Here is a 17,387-nt window from a genome sequence, read left to right as displayed (position 1 = left end):
AGTTTCCTAAAATTTTTTACAACTTTAAACCTTTTTTTTAACTAAAGCCCTTTACTTCATTGCTGTCTTCTATCATCTACAAAACACTTAAACTTTACTGTGCAACTGCCGCGTTGGACCCATTATCTAAAACTAAACCTTCTCTTCTTAAAATAATATTGATTTTTGCGGTGAAATGACTTTTCATACTCATTACCATCCCACTATCTCATACCTGCCTTCATTCACTTTGGACGACTGCAGTGGTGACTTGGTTAGTGGTTTCTCCCTGACTCGTTCTCTCTCCAATCAGTTCATCCAGAAGACTTGCAAAACTTACCTTCTCTGCATGTTCCTACCCCATTCGAGAGTATTCGTTGTGGCTTCCTACCATTACTACACGAAATTTAAACACTACTCTCCTTTAGACTAGCTTTATGATTATATAAAATCTTGTTTCACTCTATCCATTCCAACTTAACCTCTCTCCCTTCCCCAAAATACTCTTCCATGAACCATTCAGGCCACTCTCTACATCTACTGACCTTGTTCATTCTTGTTTATTTTTGCTTCTGTCCTTTGTTCTTCCTCCCTGGAGGCAATGTGGTATAGTGGAAAGAACATGGACTTTGATGTCAGACACATCTTATCACTTAATATCTGTGATCTTAGGTAACTTACTGAACTTCTCTGAGCCTTAGTTTCGCCATCTTTGAAATAGCATGGTATTAACTTTTAGGATTGTTGTGTTGTCTTTTCATTTTGTTTTTTACCTATTAATCAACTCTCCTCACTTAAGTTCCTGAAAGGAAGGGACTACTTTTTATAAGCAGTATTAATAACAACAGTAGTAACATATTAATTGATCAGTTGTTGGCCAGGTACTATACTAATTGTGTTACGTGTATTACTTTTTTTAATCTTCACCACAGCCGTATGGGGAAAATATTACTATTATCTTCATTTTACAAATGAGGAACCTGAAAAGCTCAGACAAGTAATTTGTCCAGTTATACTACTTATTAGTGAGTATGGCAAAGATGAAGTTCAGAGCCATCTTTCTGACTCCAAATTCTACATCATTAGCACTAGCATTACCTAGACTATGCTGGGCACATGATATATCTCAACAAATACTTTTGATCCTGACAAATTGCACTAAATGATTGTTTAAGCTAGGAGCTAGTAGTTTATCTGTAAAGCATTGCTAAGTACATCCCAGAAAACTGTAGGAGACCTAAAGATTTTGGCTCATTGAGTTTAACTCTGATTTTTACATCATTATGTGTGTCATACAGTTTAAAGCTGATGGAACAGGATACTTGCAACCTTGAAGAGGAAGAGCGAAAAGCGAGTACCAAAATCAAAGAAATAAATACTCAAAAAGCAAAGCTTGTTACCGAATTAACAAGCCTAATAAAGGTAAAGCATTTTCTTAATTTTAGTCATTTTTTAAAATAGCAGGTAGACAAGACAAGATAGTAAAATCTTCAGAGGGCTTTATTGGAGGAAAGGTTTTTGGTTATTTCACACTTCAGTTATATAAGCAAGAGATTTTATCGGTTTCAGTTTGCTCAATTGCTTGACATTTTCTCTATGGGTAATGATAAATAGGTTAAAATTTAAGTGTTCATTAAGCTAAATTATTTTATCCCAGATGACTAATAAATACACAGGAAAACACCTTTTAAAAAATTCTATTGTAAGAACTATATGAGAGGTGTCAGTCACAATAGAAAAATTATCTTTTCATGGTTTAGAATTTTGTTTTAAAAAATAAACTATATTATTTTTCTTAGTTCTAAAACATAAGTAACATAAAAACTAAACTATTAGGGATTTTTGTTCCTAGATTTGTACTTCTTTGCATATACAAAAAGTAGATTTAATTCTTCAAAATACTACAGTAATCTCTGAGAAGAACAAATTAGAATCAGATTACATGGCTGCATCTTCACAACTACGTCTCACAGAGGTAAGACTTTTGCCTTTATTTTTTATTTTGGGTTTCCAGCCTCAGACCAGTTTGAAAATATATATTATGTATCATTTGCAATATGTAGTTTGTTATTGTATACTATTTAATTTTCAAATTTAATGCATCTTGCTAGAGTGGCTGAATGACTGCAGCAATTTAATCTTTTGTTAATATATGACTGTGAAATGATAAATATGGAAATAGTGGGTGGAGGAGAGGAAATGTGATATACCACATTAACTTAAAACCCAAAGGAGAACTGGCAACAAGGTAGTAGTGGCATAGCGTTTGAATCTCCAAAATCCTGTCCCAAAAATAGAAGAGCAACTAGGATAATATAACAACAAACCCACGGATAACATACACAGCAAAACTAAGTTTCAAGATATCCTTATTTATGTACTGCAATACTATTCTGATGCTAACCATCTGTAGTTAGTGTCAAACTGTACAACGTAAGGGCACAGTTTCCAACAAGACTGCCCTGCCTTGGACACCGACTACAAGTTCATTGTCCCCAGGCCACCTGCTCTTCTGACTACAAATTCAGAGGTTCCCATGACCTTCTCAGGTTTAATAATTTGCTGGGCTGACTCAGAATTCAGGAAAACACTATATTTATGATGATAGTTTTATTTTAAAGGCTACAAAGCAGGACTAGTCAAATGAAGAGACGTAGGACAAGGTCTTGGGGGGTGGGGATCTTGATCACAGAGTTTTTATACTCTTTTCTTGTGGAATCAGGGTGCATCATCCTCCTGACACATCTGTATGTTCACCAATCAGGAATCTCCACCAAGCTTCAGTACTCAGTGTTCTTATTGAGGTTTCATTGCTTAAGTATGATTGATTGAATCATTCCTCGTGTGGTTGAGCTCTATCTCCACCTCCCCTCCCTGGAGTTTGGGAAATTGAGCTGTTCTCATATGGTTCAAAGACCCAACCCTCTAATCATACAGTTGGTCTTTCTGGCATTTTCTACCCCCATCCTGAGTTATATCCTTAGCATAAACTCATGGGTAATCCAAGGGGCTCATGACTAACAAAGACCCTCCTATTACTCAATTCCAAGGGCTTAGAGGAACTGGCAACAAAGACCGGTCAAATTCTTTATCGTACAACACCTGTGAACTCCAAAATACAAGTGGGTGAGATAAATCAGCAGCAGCATCAAGAGTAGTGTGGTATCAAGGGTAGCAGGGGAAGGCTCAGAGAACCCAAAAATCAAGTTGCCAACAGGTACTCATCTCTAAAGGGAGGAGGCCCCATTTGGTGCAGAGAAAGTGCAGCAGATCAATTTGAGAGCAGCTGAAACTGGGAACAACCTTATAGACTCCAGAGAGGTCAGCTGGTGTTGGGGTGTTCTAGCCCTGAACTCTCTCAGACTAAGTGAAACTCCTTCACAGAACAAAACTTAGTGAGGAGAACTAGAGCTATATGATAGTTAAAGGAGATAGTAAAATATATACTATATGGTTATAAGTCTGACAGTGTAACTAAAACAGAATTTTCTGAAAATGGAAGCGGGGAAACAATATAAGTAATGCAGGATATATTTACTGATTGTCCTGTAAGTATTACCAGGAAATAAAAGGATATCACTTCAAATTGGAGGCCTTAGAGGAGGAAAATGTGGGAGAATTTCAATATTTATAGTGAGGAGCTAATAGAATCCTCCAAAAAAGTTATTAAGGACACAAGGATATTATATATAGTATTTGCATAAAGATAACCTTTAGAATAAAAATAGAAGACTTCCTAAATACCAAAAAGATATATAAAGACAGGAGGTGGATGGCACAGTAAAACCGATCCCATAGCTAAAAACTAGGTATTTTATTTACAAATATGAAACATATAAATAAATATGACATAGAATAATGGCAGAACTAAGACTAAACATCACCCATATTACCAAATGTAAACAGATATAATTCATCTATTAAAGAATTTGTGGAAGTAAGTTCTAACACTTGCAGAATTTGAGAGATACATCTAAAAAAAGATTCAGAAAAGTTTAAAATAAAAGCATGGTAGGTACAAGGGATTTTGGGAGTGATAGAAATGTAAAATTGGACTATGGTAATGATTACACAGCTCTGTAAATTTACTAACAAGCATTGAAATGCACACTTAAAATGAGTAAATTTTATGGTATATAAATTATACCTCATGAAAGCTGTTAAATAAATAGATGGGCAGAGGTAAACCAGGCAAATGGAAATATAAAAGAAAGCTTGCATTTCTTCTTGTCCTGCTATGGAGTGATACCTAATATACATTGTTAGGTGGAAAAAGGAAGAGGAAAAAAGTATGTATAATATGTTACCATTTTACAAGAAAGGATCAGGGGAAGTGATGACTATCTGCTTATTTAAAAATTACAGTAATAAACTAGAATCTGCTTTTTAAATTGTTCACGGGGCGGGAGAAGACAAGGTTAAAAGCTACGCTCATCTAAACATCTTATTTTTTTCCTGCTTTGGAACCATCTGCCTACAAAAGAAAATTAACACATTGCCACACTAGAAAAAAAAATTTTTTTTCCCGGGGCCACAGTGTTTTCTTAAAACAAAACGATCCTTTCTAATTTGCTATTTTTTATTGTTTTCTGTGCATGAGTTATATGTAGCACAATCCACGGTTTTAGAATTGTCAATATTAATTATAACAATAAGAACATCAACAAATAAGATTTTCAAGAACCAGCTGCAGGGTTTTGCTTCACGAGGCCCTGGGCTCAGAACTAGCCTGAGTTAAATACAGCTTACAGGGCAGTCAATGTGTTAACTTTTTTTTAAAGACAAACTTAGCGAAAGCAAAATGAAAAAAACCGCATCTGACTGTTTTGAGTTAACAGTATGGCCTCACAGAGAAAAATTATTGAAATGACTTTAAAACAGTAATTTGATTCTAAGGACAAAATGTATTGCAAAAAAAACTCTTACTGTTTTCAGTAATCATAGTGTAAATAATATTTGTAACATTATTTTGGAAATACAGGGTAAAGCAAATAAGAAATTATGTTAATGGCATTAATATTTTCATCAAAAGAGAAAAGAGATTCAAATATAAAACAAGATAATAAAAACCTTGACGTTTTCATTTGAATTGTAAATATCAGAATGAACTCGTAATATATTTTCTTTAAAAAAGAAAACATTTCCTAGCTCTGTCTACCTAGATTATGGCCTCAATACTATTTTCTGCTAAAATGGCCCATTGGAGAAATGGCTGATTTCAGGTCCAAGGAAAGAATGTATATATAAGTTTAGCCTCGATCATCTTGTGATACCAGAGAGCAAAGAAATTATCAAAGATGACTTGGTTATTAACAAGACCCAGGAGCCTATATAAAGAATCTCCTTCTGGCCATGGATGAAGGGATAATAGATGGAAACACATCAAAAATATCTAAATCTATAAATTTATAATGATAATAAAATAAAATAATATTGGCCACTTTGGAGAATATTAGGGTACTAGCTCATTATTTTGAAAAATGGTATCTATAAAGAGGGAATTTCACATTTATCCTTGCCTTTCCTGTGTGAACTCTTACTTAAGATAAATAAATGATGAGGGAAAGTTTCTCTTTATAGAAGTAATTTAGCTAATAAGGAATTATATCCTTTAGAATATCACCACTTTGCAGCTGCTAATGAATCAGTGTAGCACATTAGCTGTTACATCATAAAAAGGCAGCCATATATTTATGTGTATCCTGATGAAAAGACACACCACAACCTGTGGTGTAATCTTGTGAAAAAATCAAATTTTAATCTGAGTAAATCTTAAGAACAGGATATCTCAACCTCAGCATTACTGACATTTTGAACTAGATAATTTTTTTTGTAGGAGGCTGTCCTGTGCATTATAGAATTGTGTTTAGTAGCATCCTTGGCCTCTACCTGTTAGCTGCCAATAGCACGCGCGCACACAGGCACATACCCCAGTTGCTACAACCAAAAATTTCTCCAGACATTGCCAGATGTACCCTGGGGAGAAAAATGCCCCAGTTGAGAACTGCTGCTCTAAAACTACCAGTTTATTTTTATCTTATTTATTTATTTATTTATTTTTTGGGACAGAATCTCACTCTGTTGGCCAGGCTAGAGTGCCGTGGCATCAGCCTGGCTCACAGCAATCTCAAACTCCTGGGCTCAAGCAATCCTCCTGCCTCAGCCTCCCGAGTAGCTGGGACTATAGGCATGTGCCACCATGCCCGGCTAATTTTTTGTATATATTTTTAGTTGTTCATATAATTTCTTTTTTTTTTTTTGTAGAGATGGGGTCTCGCTCTTGCTCAGGCTGGTCTGGAACTCCTGAGCTCAAACGATCCATCCGCCTTGGCCTCCCAGAGTGCTAGGATTATAGGCATGATAAAACTACCAGTTTATAGTAAATACAGGAGAGTAAGAAATATACTAAATGACACCTAGGAATGCAGTCAGCAAAATCTAGGAAAAATGTAAGGAACTCTGTAGGACAAATAATTATTTCAGTACTGTCCGATGGAAATATAATGTAAGCTATGTATATAATTACAAACTTTATAGTGACCAAATTTTTAAAAGTAAAAAGAAATAGGTCAAATTAATTTTAATAGCACATTTAACTCAGTAAGTCCAAAATATTATTTCAACTTGTAATCAATATTGAAAAATTAATGAGCTATTTATATCTCCTTTTCATACTGTCTTCAAAATACCTTATTTTACACTTAAGACACAACTGAAGTCAGATGGTAAATTTTCATCAGAAATACTTGATCTGTCTTTTGATTTTATAAAACTGATAGTTGAAAAAGTAGGTTCACATACCCAAGTTGTTTCAAGTATTTTCCAATAGCTGGAGCAAGTATCAATTTTAAATTTAAATTCAAATTCTGAATTCAGTTTCTCAGTCACTAGCCACATGTTAAGTGCTTTATGTCCACATGTGCCTAGTATCTATTGTATTGCACAGTGCAGTTTCTAAAATAAATTTCAAGGAAAAAATGGAACGAAGAATCTCTAAGTTAAGAGGGAAACATAGTAACCAAATACGATGTGTAGATTTTATTTTGATCCTGATTTGAACAAAGCAACTGTAAAAAAAATAATAATAATAATTAGAAAAAACGGGGATTTGAATACTTGCTCAGTATTTGATAGTATTAGAATTTATTGACATTTTTAGGTTTGATAGTAGTTTATGGTTATGGATTTCTTTAAGTCTTTTTCTCTTAGAGATATATTGTTGTAATATTTATGAGGGAGATGATAGGCTATCTGGGATGGCTTCAAAATAATTCAGGGAGGGGGCCATGCAGGGAGGGAGTGTAGATGGGACAGTATTGGTTATGAGTTGAGAATTGTTGAAGCTGGGTAATAGGTATGTGAGGGTTTATTATACTGTTCTCTCTACTTTTGTATATGTTTGAAATTTTCCATAGTAAAAAGTGAAGCTTCCATTCTTTGCCATGATAAAATAACAGGGACCATGTTTACCTTCTCATTTTAAATCACTAAAAGATATGATAAAATATGTGAAATAGTGGTTTTCAGACATTGAACACCAGGCGGTACAGGGCAGAACACCTGAAAGAAGAGGGAAAAAACAAAGTAAGCCCTATGATTGCTTCATCTTACTGCTTGGAGAGAGTCTTAAAAGACACGAAACTATCAAAGGTCACTCGAGAAGAAATAGTTAACCAGAATAGCCCTATCTTTACTTCAAAAATTGAATTTGTAGTTAAAAACATTCCCACAAAGAAAACTTCAGTTCCAGTGTTTCCACTGGTGAATTCTACCAAGGATTTAAAGAATTAATACCAGTTCTATCCGAAGTCTTCCAGAAGTTGAAGAGGGAATACTTCTTGACTCACTGCACGAAGCCAGTATTACCAGATATCAAAACCAAAGACAAGAAAATCTCTCATGAACATAGATGCAAAAATTCTTCATAAAATACTAGCAGATCAAATCTAACAATATATAAAAAGGATAATACATCCTAACCAAGTGAGTTTTATCTCAGATATACAAGATTGGTTTAATATTTAGAAATTCATCATAACAGTCAAACAGAAAAACTAGATCATCTCAGTACATACAGAAAAAAACATTTGACAAAAAAGGCAGCATCCTTTCATGATTAAAAGCTTTCTACAACTGGGAATTGAAGGAAACTTCAATAACCTGATAAAGGACATCTGTATGAAACCAACAACTCATATCATATTCAGTGGTGGAAGACTGTAAACTTTCCCCTTATACTGGGAACAAGGAAAATGCCCGCTCTTGCCACTTTTATTCCACATTGTACTTGAGGTTCTAGCTTGTGCAAAAAGACAAGAAAAAGAAATCAAAGGTATGCAGACTGAAAAAAAGAAACCTGTCTATTTCAGATAAATGATCATCTCTGTGGAAAATCTTAAGGAATCTGCAAAAAACTACTGAAACTATCAGTGAAAATGTAGCAAGATGGCAGGATATAAGTTCAATATATAGAAAGTAATTGTGGCCCCATCTAATGAACAGTTGGAAATGGAAATGTAAAAATAATACCTTTTACAATGGCATCAAAAATGAAATACTTAGGGATATATTTGCAAGACCTATGTTCTGAAAGCTACAAAATTTTGGTGAGAAAAACTTTGCTGAGAGAAATTAAAATTAAGTACACTGATTGTGTTCATGGATTGAAGATTTAGGATTTGTTAAAATGTCAATTCTTCTCCATATCTGTAGGTTCAATAAAATTCCCAGCAGAGTTCCTAGTAAAAATTGACAAACTTATTCTAAAATGTAATGGACTTAGAAGAACAAAAACAACTTTGAAAAAGATGTTATAGGATTCATACTAATTTTAACACTTTTTATAAAAATGTTACAACAATCAAGGTGATATAGTTATGTACAAATAGATATCTATAGATCAGTGGAACCGAATAGAAAATCCAGAAGTAGATCCACATACGTATGTTGGTTGTTTGTAAAGTCCCTATGAGCTAAAAACAGTTTTTGCATTCTTTAAAGAGCTAAAAAAAAAAAAAAAAAAAAAAGTGACAGTTTATATGGCCCTCAAAGACGAAAATATTTACTTGCCTTTCATAGAAAAATTTTCTGACCCCTGATGGATACTATGAAAACAACTCTTACAACTATCAATACAAAGAAAACCACCAACAACCCAGTGAAAAAGTGGGCAAAAGATTTCAACACACTGAAGAAAGTATATGGATAGTAAATAAGCACATGAAAAGATGCCCAACTTTATTAGTAGAGAAGTTTGAATTAAAGCCATAATGAGCTGCCACCATTGACCCACCTGAATGACTAAGATTTTAAAAGACTCACTATACCAAAGTGCTGGTGAGGATTTGAAACTGGAACTCTCATACACTGCTGGTGGGAATTTAAAGTAACCACTTCAGAAAATCATTTGGGAGTTTAAGTGCTAACAGTATACCTGCCATGTTGTCTAGTCATTTCTCTCCTAATATTTACCCGAGAGAAAAGAAAGCATATGTCTGTGAAAGACCAGTACACAAATGTGTAACAGCTTTCTTTGTAATAGCTAAAAATGAAACAAATGTCCAGCAACAGCTGAATGGTTAAATAAGTTGTAGTATATCCATCCACACAATGGAATATTACTCTGCCACGAAAAGAAATGAATTACTGATACACAACGTGAATGAATCTCAGTTATGCTGAGTGAAAGAAACCATACCAGAAAAGAGTATATACTATATAATTCTATTTATATAAAATTCTACAATATGCAGAGTGCCTGGTGACAGAAAGCAAGTCAGTAGTTGCCTGGGAAGGGTACAGTGGGGTGGATTACAGAGAAGCACAAAGCTTTTGAGGGTGATCGATATGTTTATTATCTTGCTGGTGATCGTTTTACTCATGTACATATTTGTCAAAGCTCATCAAGTTGTACACAAGTAAAATTAGGCTTTTATCATTTGTTTCACTGAAGTATTTTTTCCAATATTTTTAATTATGAAACTTTAAGCATATACAGGAGTATGAAGAGTAACATAACATGCATGTTTTCACTACCCCTGTTTAACAAATGTTAATGCTTTACCATGTTTCTTGCAGATTTTTAAACATCTTTATGTATTCAAAGTCCCCTTGTACCCTTCTTCTTCCTTTCTTCTACTTCCCCAGGGTGTCTACTGCTCTCTGGCACTGTTATGTACATGATTCACTGTACAGTTCAGAAACATATCTGTTGCATAAAAGTGAGCTATATAGTGGTATCTTTTTGTGGAAAGCATCCTCAGAGAATAGGTTTTAGGAAATATATACATAAGACTGCACAGATGAATGGGAAGATTAAATCAGAGTAGAGTAGCAGCTTTATTATTCTGAAGCCAGCTTCTTCAAACCCTCTGGCTTCCTAAAAAAAGCTTATAGCTAGAAGAAACTGGAAAAAAAACAATTTTGCTAGCAGATAAGCAACAAGGAGCATTGCAGACACAAACACACATAGCCAAACAGAGCTGAAGGTTAGGTTTGATATGCTAGGATTGGTTAGTTCAGTTCACTTTGAGCAAAAGACGAAAGTGTGGAAGGCAAGGAGCCTCCCCCCACCCCTGAAAAAAAGGAAGGAGAAAAGAAAGGCAGAAGGAATAGCAATAGTCATTCTAAATAAGTAGAAGTGATCCAGCAAAAAGAAACCAAAGATAGGACCCAAATGAGAGTGGGGAGTGGAAGAGCTGGATGTGGAACTAGCTACCAGAGGAGAACTTCGTCAGTGCTTATTTCATGGGCATGTGGGGAATGTCATCTGCTCCTCATCTGTTCTATTGGTAAATAATTGTAGAGCCCATGCTAAAGTTACTTTATTGATTGAGCTTATGAATGTGATTGTTAAGTATAGGAAATGATGCTATAGAAAAGGTTTCATGAAGAAGTTAACCCATCATGCAGATACTATGTGGAGCTTTACTATATTTGGCTTTTAAATAACCAAAATCACATAATACAATATTTGATCCTGGTGCCTGAAGTTTTATTTTTAAATCAGTGTTAATGAGAGCTTAAGAAAATGGTATGTTCATGTCATGTTTACAGAAGTATGAAATCAATGACTTTGGAGTAGGTCCTCTGCTAAACTTTAAGCCACTCTAGACATAGTGAGAGATACTTTTCCAACTGCCTTAGTTCAGATAGATATACTGAGATTAGTGCAAAGCGACAGAGTGTTTTCTTCTAATCCATTTTGTTAGTAGTAGCAGAAATACCATTTTGAGTAGAGCTGACTGCTGTGTTTCAGGAGAGTAGGAACATTTCCTGGGAAGGGGCTTTGTTTTCAATCTTTGAATTACTAATTGATTTTTTACAAAGACAGCCACATTATACTGCCCAGAGAAATAATCTCTGATTAACTGCTTATCCCTCAAGATTTTGTTACTTGGAAATAATTTTACTTCTCAGCGTCTTACCAACTTCATCTATATCTAAGCTAAAATATATCCTAACAAATTAAAAGTTACAGTTCCTGTAGTTGAATGCTCATTTTTGTTATCCAGAAAGCAAAAATAGCCAAAGTATTTTACTTTATTTTATAATTAAAATAATATAGTCATGTATTATTTTGATCATGTTTTAATAATGCATAATTTCTAAACTCATTTGTATAATTTTAAAGTTAATTGGAGAAACTTTACTTAGCACATTTTAATTCTCTTTAGTCCTTGTTCCTTTCTTTACAAGCCCTTTGCCCAATTCAGCCATTACCACGTTCATAATTCACCTCTTTCTAACTTCCATGGCCACTACCAAGTCTTGGCCCTAAGTCCTAGTAAGTGTAGCCTCACTTCTTACCAATTTTGTATTCATGTAACTGCCAGAAAAATTGGTCTCATTTTTTTATATTCCACTGCTTAGAATTCTATAATTTTATAATATTATGCATGATGTGAAGCTTTACAGAAGTCTTCTAATATCTATTCTCAATTTGTAGTCTTTTTTTTTTACTTTGGTTGGCTGTTCCAGTATAGTTTTCTTACAGTTGCTTGTCATTACCTCTGTATCTTTCCCATATTGTTCTCTCACTTTTGTCAGTCTGAGTCCATTGCGACTTTTGAAACCAGAACACCCCTCCTTGACACACACACACACACACACACACACACACACCCCTTAATAAGTTTTTCCACGTTAATCCTACTTGATACTACCCCTGACTATTTTGCATTTCCTCAGCAATATTTTAGAACATTCTGTTTCCTTTGTTCATATGTTGATTTGAAAGTTCTTTCTAATGCTTTTTATTTATAATTGTTTTTACCAACCCCTTTTTAAGGTCCTTTTATTTCTTGTGCTGCATACTTAATGTTTGTTGCTGACCAGAGTCATTAGCCACACATTTTGGAGTTGAGAATGATGAGCAAAAGAAGAATGTATAGTAGAGTAGGTGGATGGTAGTTCACTTTCTCTTTTCCTTGCTCTTTTTTCTCCTCACGTTTGCTGCAGTTTACCTATACATATTCTTTTCTGTTGTTCTTGCTGTCCAGCTTCCTTTGAACCAAGGAGAAATCTTTTTTTTTTTTTTTTTCCTGTTTGTCCCTTTGAATACATGGCAGGTTGCATTAAGGAACTATTACTACCACTTCTCATTTTGTGTTTTACCTTGATCATGAAAATAAGTTCACAAAAGAAGGTTGACATAAAATTGTAGTAGGGATTGTATTCATGAGGAGACTTAAGGGTAACTAACCGCCAAGAGTTTGATGCTTCCTCACATTTTTGGAAGGCAAATAGGGCAACAGAGTTCCAGACCTAGAAAACATCCCCAGAGAAAGGCAAATGATTGGGACCCTCTATTTGGTAATATCATTAATTTCTGGACTATTTTTAGGGCTAGGAAGCTTGACTGTGTGTCAATCCAAATATAGAGATAGACAGGTACATATTCCTATTATTTTGGTTTTGACCATGGGAAAGTTTCCCAACCACTCCAAGCGTAATTGTTATGTGCAGCCATAGGTTTGATACCTGCTTAAATTGCAGGGATGTTGTGATATTCAGTTTAGTAATATATATCAAGATGCCTAATGTGTTTCCTAGCATGAAGCCAGTGTTTCCTTTAAAAGTATAGATTTACATCAGAATTAATATTAGTTATAAGAATTAAACGTTGTTTGTTTCTCCTAATACTAAATTTAGGAGTATAGTGTTTTTCATCTCACCTTCTTTCTTCTACCTGCTTACCTTACCACTCTTGCACAAAAAGAACTGAATTTCAAAGGAGACATTTTTACCTAAATGAGAGATATATAATTTTGCGGGAAAGAAGAATAATTAAATAATTTTTATATTCTTAAGTATGTATTCTGTCTGGTAACAAAAAATGGTTAACATTTGAATTTGAAAGCAGTTAAATTGAAATGAAATTTCATGCTTATATTTGTATTGAGGGAAAATTGAGGAAGAAATGTGTTAATTTATGGCTTATATTTCAGTAAAAGTTCATGCTATCTAGAACTTAATTTCATTCACACAGAAAATGTTTTTCATTTTGTTTGACTCTTATTTTAATGAACCGTTAAATAGAAACATACTGTTTTAATAATAAACTCTGTAAATAATTTTTATTTCTTCCACAAGAGGGCCTTCTTAGAAAAGCTTATCCTTGTTTAATGTCAAGGTATTTCTGTACAACTTCCATGACAACCAAACTTTCTCAAAAAGAATTTCAGAGAAATGGCAATGCTTAATAATTTTTTCCAGAATATATACCTACAAAGTAATCTTTTCTGTGATGTTAGAGGGGATATTTTGTAAATCTTCCCCCTCTCTCCTCTTATGTCTTAAACAGATGGAGTATTTTCTGTTCTCTATTAACCGTTAAAGACTCTAAGCAGAAATGTAAATAAAGCTAGTGAAGCTAGCCTGACTTCACATTATCTAATTGTGTATTATCCTCTCCCCACCCCAACCAAAAAAGCTCAGTAAGAAAAATTGCAGTTAAAAAAAAAAGTCAGGTGCTATGTGAAAGAGTTATGTCATAAATGTGTATGTATAAAAAGAATATTTTCTCAGATAAAGATTTTATTAGGCATATGCCACCAAATAGAAACCACTGAATGAGGTTTTGTCCATATTAAGTATGGAGTTTCAAATAATCAACTCAGTGATATTTCTTTTACATAATGTTCTAATACTTCATTTTAGCAAAGTCTAGAGGAACAGGAAACAGGAATAGAAGAAATTAGGGGTGTTTAGTTTCTTTCCAGCTGTCCCTTATTTTGCATTTGCCTAAGTACAGTGGCCCTTACAGAGCAGAGTAGTAGTGACTGGGAGTCTGTAATATTTTCTTTTATTTCTCTCAGGCTTTAGAAACTGAGGAATTCATTCAAGGAAACCGTAGTACTAAGTGATTAGTATAAAGGCTAGCTTGTATTTTCAGTTTGGTCCAGTATATATTCTTTTACTTTTCATAACTTTGTCTTGATTTACTTTATTTGCTATCAAACTTGTATGCATAAAAATCGCCTGAGAACCTCATTAATAATACAGATGCCCAGGCCTTGGCCCCTGAGACATTAATCAAATAGATCTGGGGTGTGGGCTAGGGCATCAGTCCCCCACCCCCAGGTGTTTTTTGTGCAGACCAAAGTCTGAGGTTTAATGGAAAGAGATAAAATAAAAATAAAACTAGACCGATTTTATTTTTCAGAAACCTGCTCACCTGCTAGTTCTATAACCTTGGGTATGTTTCTTAATATCTCTGAGCCACATCTAAAAAAAGAGATAACATATTTCTTTAAGATTGTAATGGGGGCCAGTCACGGTGGCTCACGCCTGTAATCCTAGCACTCTGGGAGGCCGAGACGGGCAAATCATTTGAGCTCAGGAGATCGAGACCAGCCTGAGCAAGAGCAAGACCCCATCTCTACTGAAAAAATAGAAAGAAATTAGCTGCACAACTGAAAATATATAGAAAAAAATTAGCCGGGCATGGTGGCGCATACCTGTAGTACTTGGGAGGCTGAGGCAGTAGGATTGCTTAAGCCCAGGAGTTTGAGGTTGCTGTGAGCTTGGCTGACACCATGGCAATCTAGCCTGGGGAAAAGAGTGAGACTCTTTTAAAAAAAAAAAAAAAAAAAAAAAGATTGTAATGGGGATTAGGTTAATTAATATATGGGATAGTGATTATAACAATGCTTGGCCTGCAGAAGATATTCAGTAGATTAGATTCTCTCCTTCTTACACATGAAACTTGCAATTTGGTCCTTGTCCACCTTGTCAACTCTGATCCTTTACATCTTTACAAATTTCTCTCTTCCAGCTATGTTAGATACTTGTTCCCTACATGGGTCTTTGAGGCTTCTGTGCCGTTCATAGTCACCTGTCCTTGAAATGTCTTCTGCTACTGCTTCTTTAGTAATTTCTTACTTATTCTTTAAGACTATTCAGTTGTCATAGCTTGTATGACCATCTGAACTTCCTACGTCCCCTTTCCCCACACACGTACTCTATCCAGTCTGCTCCCACTGAGAGGCATCATGCTGTAAGGAAAAGAGCACGTGTTCTATAAGCAGGCTTGGATCTGAGTCATGACAGCTTCTAACTAAATGTGTGAGCTTGGACAATTCCTTTCAGTCTTTTTTTAATGTGCTAAATGGGGATAATATTACTGTGCAGTGTTGTGAGAAATAAAGGGAATAATGTATAAGTTTAAGTTCAAATTTAACCTTTACCATAAAAGCAGTTATGATTTGAGATATGATTTAGATGATTTGGTTATAATCATAATCAGAATTCAGTAATTTATTTCATACAGCGTGGTGGTTTAATAAAACAGCCCTCTAACAGTAATATTCAAATTTTAAATATATTTTTCTTATAGCAACATTTCATTGAGTTGGATGAAAATAGACAGAGATTGCTGCAGAAATGCAAGGAACTTATGAAGAGAGCTAGGCAAGTATGTAACCTGGGCGCAGAGCAGACTGTTCCTCAAGAATATCAGACAGTAAGTATAAAAAGTATATAATTTATAGTTGCCGTATTTAACACATTATTTTTCAGCTTAGAGGATCTTACACATTGTAACAGGCCATGAAAAACATGATGTGTCATAAAAAATATGGAATTTTTTTTTCCGATTTTTAAACTGAATATATAATATTAAATAATTTTGTTTAGCAGATTTTCTCTACTGTATTCAAATTTGGCCACCAGTCTTATGGCTTAGTGTGAAAATTCTTAAAACATGGGTATCACTATGCAAAATTATGGGTACTGTAGCATTTGTTCTTCTAATAAAAGTGGGCTTTTTCCCCTGAAACTACCTTTAAAGAGGTATAGTTATAAATATGGGGTATAGTTTTTCCTGGAAACATTGTACCAGTAATTGGTATAGACAGTAAAAGAGGGTATTTAGAATAAGAAAGGCAAAATGGAAATGTTTCCTAGAAACTGGATGTTGAATTAGGGTTCAGTGGGAGCTGAATCTTTAGGGCTAACATCTGCTGGTAAGGAAAGGACAAAAGAGCCTTTTCCTTATTTCCATTATGTTTTATATGCTAACATACCTGTTAGTTAAATTATGAGAAACTGCCCTTTAGTCTACATTCTACCATTAATTATATACCCCTGTGACCCTAGGCTCTATCTGATAAGTGGGGATGATACCTTATCTACATAGATGCCTATTCAGAGTAATGCCAAAATGAAATTAGGAAATGAATTTTAAAATACATATTTGTATCCCTTTTTTGATTCTTAATTTCAAATGTTATGTATTTCAATAGACAATAAAATGTCAGGTAAAGATAAAAACAGCAACATGGTTCTCCCCTTGATAAGTCATACAGTTTTTGAAAGAAACAAAATTAGAAGAGAATTAATATATTCATTAAAAATATATTGATTACCTGCTACATATCAGGCATTGAAAAAAACAGACATACTTTGTTCTCTACTAAAACTTATATTCTAGTCTGGAGGATGGGGCAGACAAAAACACAAAAAGAGAATAGATAATGTCAGATAGTGAGAGATGCTAAGAAGAAAAATAAAACAAGGTGAAGGAATAGAGTGACATGGATGGGAATTGGTCAGGAAAGCCTTTTTTTGAGAAGATACTACTTTAGATAATTCCTGAATGAAGAGAAATCAGTCAAGTGAAGAAGCGAGAAAAAAGTATTCCAGACAGAGAAAACAGCTCAGACAAGCAAGCCCCTGAGACAGAAGTATATTTGGCATGTTTATAAATAAACATGAATAAAAAGAGTAAAAAATCTCAGTAGGGCTAAAAATTGTAATCTAAGCAGAGAGGAAGGCAGAAGCCAAGATTATTTGGGGCATTATAGACCATACAAGGAGTTTGGGTTATACTCTTTTTGAGATGGAATCCACTGGAGGATTTAACAGAAGAGTGATATTGCTAACTTCAGTTTATAAAAGGGCACTCT

General features: G+C 34.4%; 1 protein-coding gene across 2 annotated transcripts in view; it reads left to right on the top strand.

Annotated features, from left to right (window-relative positions):
• Window positions 1–17,387, top strand: part of SMC5 (structural maintenance of chromosomes 5) — a 97,141-nt gene that overhangs the window by 62,418 nt on the left and 17,336 nt on the right. For both annotated transcript variants that reach the window (XM_069474126.1, XM_069474125.1), the window contains exons 16-18: window positions 1,278–1,401; window positions 1,832–1,954; window positions 15,818–15,943. In XM_069474126.1, coding sequence (XP_069330227.1) covers window positions 1,278–1,401; window positions 1,832–1,954; window positions 15,818–15,943 — 373 coding nt within the window. The remainder of the gene's footprint in view (window positions 1–1,277; window positions 1,402–1,831; window positions 1,955–15,817; window positions 15,944–17,387) is intronic.

Source organism: Eulemur rufifrons, chromosome 7, assembly GCF_041146395.1.
Source record: "Eulemur rufifrons isolate Redbay chromosome 7, OSU_ERuf_1, whole genome shotgun sequence".
NCBI classification, from domain to species: domain Eukaryota; kingdom Metazoa; phylum Chordata; class Mammalia; order Primates; family Lemuridae; genus Eulemur; species Eulemur rufifrons.
Note: the sequence above shows the minus strand (reverse complement) of the source record. Positions and strands in the feature narration are given on the sequence as shown.